This window comes from Otolemur garnettii, unplaced genomic scaffold (assembly GCF_000181295.1).
Source record: "Otolemur garnettii isolate 467f Iridium unplaced genomic scaffold, OtoGar3 scaffold00181, whole genome shotgun sequence".
NCBI lineage: Eukaryota > Metazoa > Chordata > Mammalia > Primates > Galagidae > Otolemur > Otolemur garnettii.
In genome coordinates this window covers 569471-572458 of record NW_003852576.1, presented here as the reverse complement: position 1 = coordinate 572458, position 2988 = coordinate 569471, and the positions used below count along the sequence as shown (strand labels likewise).

Sequence of the window (2988 nt, the reverse complement as noted above, 5' to 3'; positions counted from 1 at the left end):
CTTAGCCACTTGAGCCACAGGCGCCAAGCCAGTAAAAGGGCTTTCTATGGACAAAATTAATGCTTCAAAGGATGGCCGGGGGAGGCTGCCAGGATGCCCGGATGGCCCAGTATTCTGTTCTCTGCACCTCTAGGGCTTCCAGCCTAAAATTAATGCTATAAGGCCGGACATGGTGGCTCACATCTGTAATCCCAGCACTCTGGGAGGACAAGGTGGGTGTATCTTCTGAGCTCAGGAGTTTGAGACCAGCCTGAGCAAGAGTGAGACCCTATCTCTACTAAAATAGAAAAACTAGCCAGGCATGGTGGTACATGCCTGTAGTCCCAGCTACATGGGAGGCTGGGGCAAGAGGATTGCTCAAACCCAAGAGTTTCAGGTTGCTGTGAGCTATGATGATGCCACAGCACTCTATCCAGTGTAACTCTGTCTTAAAAATCAATCGGGTGGCACCTGTGGCTCAGTGGGTAGGGCACCAGCCCCATATACCAAGGGTGGCAGGTTCGAACTCAGCCCTGGCCAAACTGCAACAATGACAAAAAATAGCCAGCGTTGTGGCAGGCACCTTTAGTCCTAGCTACCTGGGGGGCTGAGGCAAGAGAATTGCCTAAGCCCAGGAGTTGGAAATTGCTGAGCTGTGACACTACAGCACTCTACCGAGGGTGATAAAGTGAGACTGTCTCTAATGAAAAAGAAAAAAAAATCAATCAATCAATGAAATCAAATCAAATTTATGCTATAGGATGGCTGAGGGGCAGCAGAGAACCCTAGTCTAGGCTCTGTCTTACTTCTCTGCTGAATTCCCAGCCTGAGCCCTCCTGGGACAGGGTATAGGTGACATACCTACATTATAAGGTTACCTCCTCTATATACAAGACACAGAGCAGTGCCCATTCACTGTTCTACAGAATCTCCCTTTGGTCCTAATTTAGAAGTCGTGGGCATCACAGGCTCCAAATTCTGTAAATGGGTAGTAATAGAGCCCACTGTTTAGGATTTGTTGTGAGGAATAAATGAATTCATGTGTGTAAACAGCTTTATAACAGTGCCAGGAACATTATTATAAAAGTGTGGCAGGTACTGTCCGAACCAGAAAACGAATGGCAAGAGTGTAGGCTTTGGGGTCAGCACACCTGGGCCTGAAGTTCAGGGGCTTCCTCTGTACCCGAGGTGAGTTACTTGCCCTTTCTGAAACCTCTTTGTATCCTCAGCTATGGAATGACATTAATAACAGTAGCGTCCTTTGTAAGGTGGTTGTGGGGTTTTAGAGCTAATGTATATGTATATGTATAGCCAAGAACAGAGTATGAGAAGGTTCTGCCAAAAGTTAGTGCTACTCCCAGAGTGTCCGGTTTCCAGTTAAGTTCTTACTATGTATAACAGAGCCTCTTGTGGGATTTCTGGTCTGTTTGATAAGCACTTCCTGAGCATTTATTCAAGCCTGGCTTGCCCTTCTCAGAGAGGCTGAGTATATGGGACAGGAACTTGGCCTTAGAAAGTTCTTTGTTGGGAAGAATAACGCTGAAATGTGTGAAAGAGAAACACATAAAATGCGTAAGGTAAGGCATTAAATAAAAATAAAAATAATTAAAAGCCAGAAGGCATGGTTCAGCTAAGAGCCACGAGTCACAGCTGAAGGAGGACCATAGCTAAGGCCTCCAGTTAAGGACTGTAGGCCAGTTAAATGCCAAGGCTGCTTTCCTGCCCCGCCAGCTGGCTATAGCATCATCCTTCCTTTTTGTGACAGATGCCTCCAGATGTCACTTGCCTGCTTCTGGAGGTCTCTGCTCAGACCTCTCAATTTCTCCACTATTTGGGTGTTTATTATTTTTATCCCACAGAGGTCTCTTTCAGTTTTGTTCTTTAGCTTTTTCTTTGACTCACTGGAGATACTTTAACGTCAGGATCAACTATTTGAAACTGCCTTTCTGTAGCTCAAAACCAATCACATATAAGGTATGAATTCAAACTTGATAGATCCCATGGACACTGGCAATGTTCCATAAATCCTGTTAAGGTGGGGAAACTGGACATTGATGTAAGGGATGGGGATTCCAAAACTGGTGCCACCCTGCTTTATGTGAGAAATGGTGATTTAAATCATTTACTGAAAGATTTTCTGGCTTGGTGCCTGGAGGTCAGTGGATAGGGCACCAGCCACACACACTGGAACTGGCAGGTTCGAACCCAGCCCCGGCCTGCCAAACAATGACAACCAAAAAATAGCTGGGCGCTGTGGTGGGCACCTATAGTCCTAGCTACTTGGGAGGCTGAGGCATGAGAATGGCTTAAGCCCAAGAGTTTGAGATTGCTGTGAGCTGTGACGCCACAGCACTCTACCAAGGGTGACATAGTGAAACTCTATCTCAAAAAAAAAGATTTTCTGGAGGAATGGATGCATTGAGATTCTGTCTACCTGTCCTTCCATCTGATTGTCATCAGAAGATTCTGGAACCATTTAGCACCCATTGTTCCCAAGGAGCCTTAAGAATGCTTTATCTCTCCCAGAAATGTTGAGGCTGTAGTCTCCTTCCTTGCCTCCAACCTGAGGTTGAGCTTCTGAAAGAAATAACAGGGGAGCTTCTTTTTTCTTTGTTTTTCAGACAAAGTCTCACTTTCTTGCCCTCATTAGAGTGCTGTAATGTTGTAGCTCATGGCAACCTCAAACTCTTGGGTCAAGTGATCCTCTTGCCTCAGCCTCCTAAGTAGCTGGGACTACACGTGCCCACCACAATGCCTGGATGTTTTCTTAGAGACAAAGTCTTGCTCTTTTGCTCAGGCTGGTCTCAAACTCATGAGCTCAAGCAATCCACCTACCTTGGTCTCCCAGACTGCTAGGATTACAGGCTTGAGCCACTGTACTCGGCCCAGTAGGAGAGCTTCTAAAAGGAGTAACGGGGAAGATTCTGTTTTAAATGGTCTCAGCAGATCTTTTGGGGGCTTTTCTGGGGTAGAACCACAACAGAAAATCTTTTTTTTTTTTTTTTTTTT

At 45.7% G+C, this 2988-nt stretch overlaps 1 protein-coding gene across 2 annotated transcripts in view; it reads right to left on the bottom strand.

The window, feature by feature from the left end:
- KLB (klotho beta) overlaps window positions 1-2988 on the bottom strand; it is a 46552-nt gene that overhangs the window by 18406 nt on the left and 25158 nt on the right. The window contains exon 1 of one of the 2 annotated variants that reach the window (XM_023507418.1): window positions 2414-2441. The exons of the other annotated variant lie outside the window; for it this stretch is intronic. Within the exon in view, the coding sequence (XP_023363186.1) occupies window positions 2414-2425 (12 nt within the window). The 5' untranslated portion in view covers window positions 2426-2441. Of the gene's footprint in view, window positions 1-2413; window positions 2442-2988 lie in introns of those variants that run through there. 2 annotated transcript variants of the gene reach the window in all.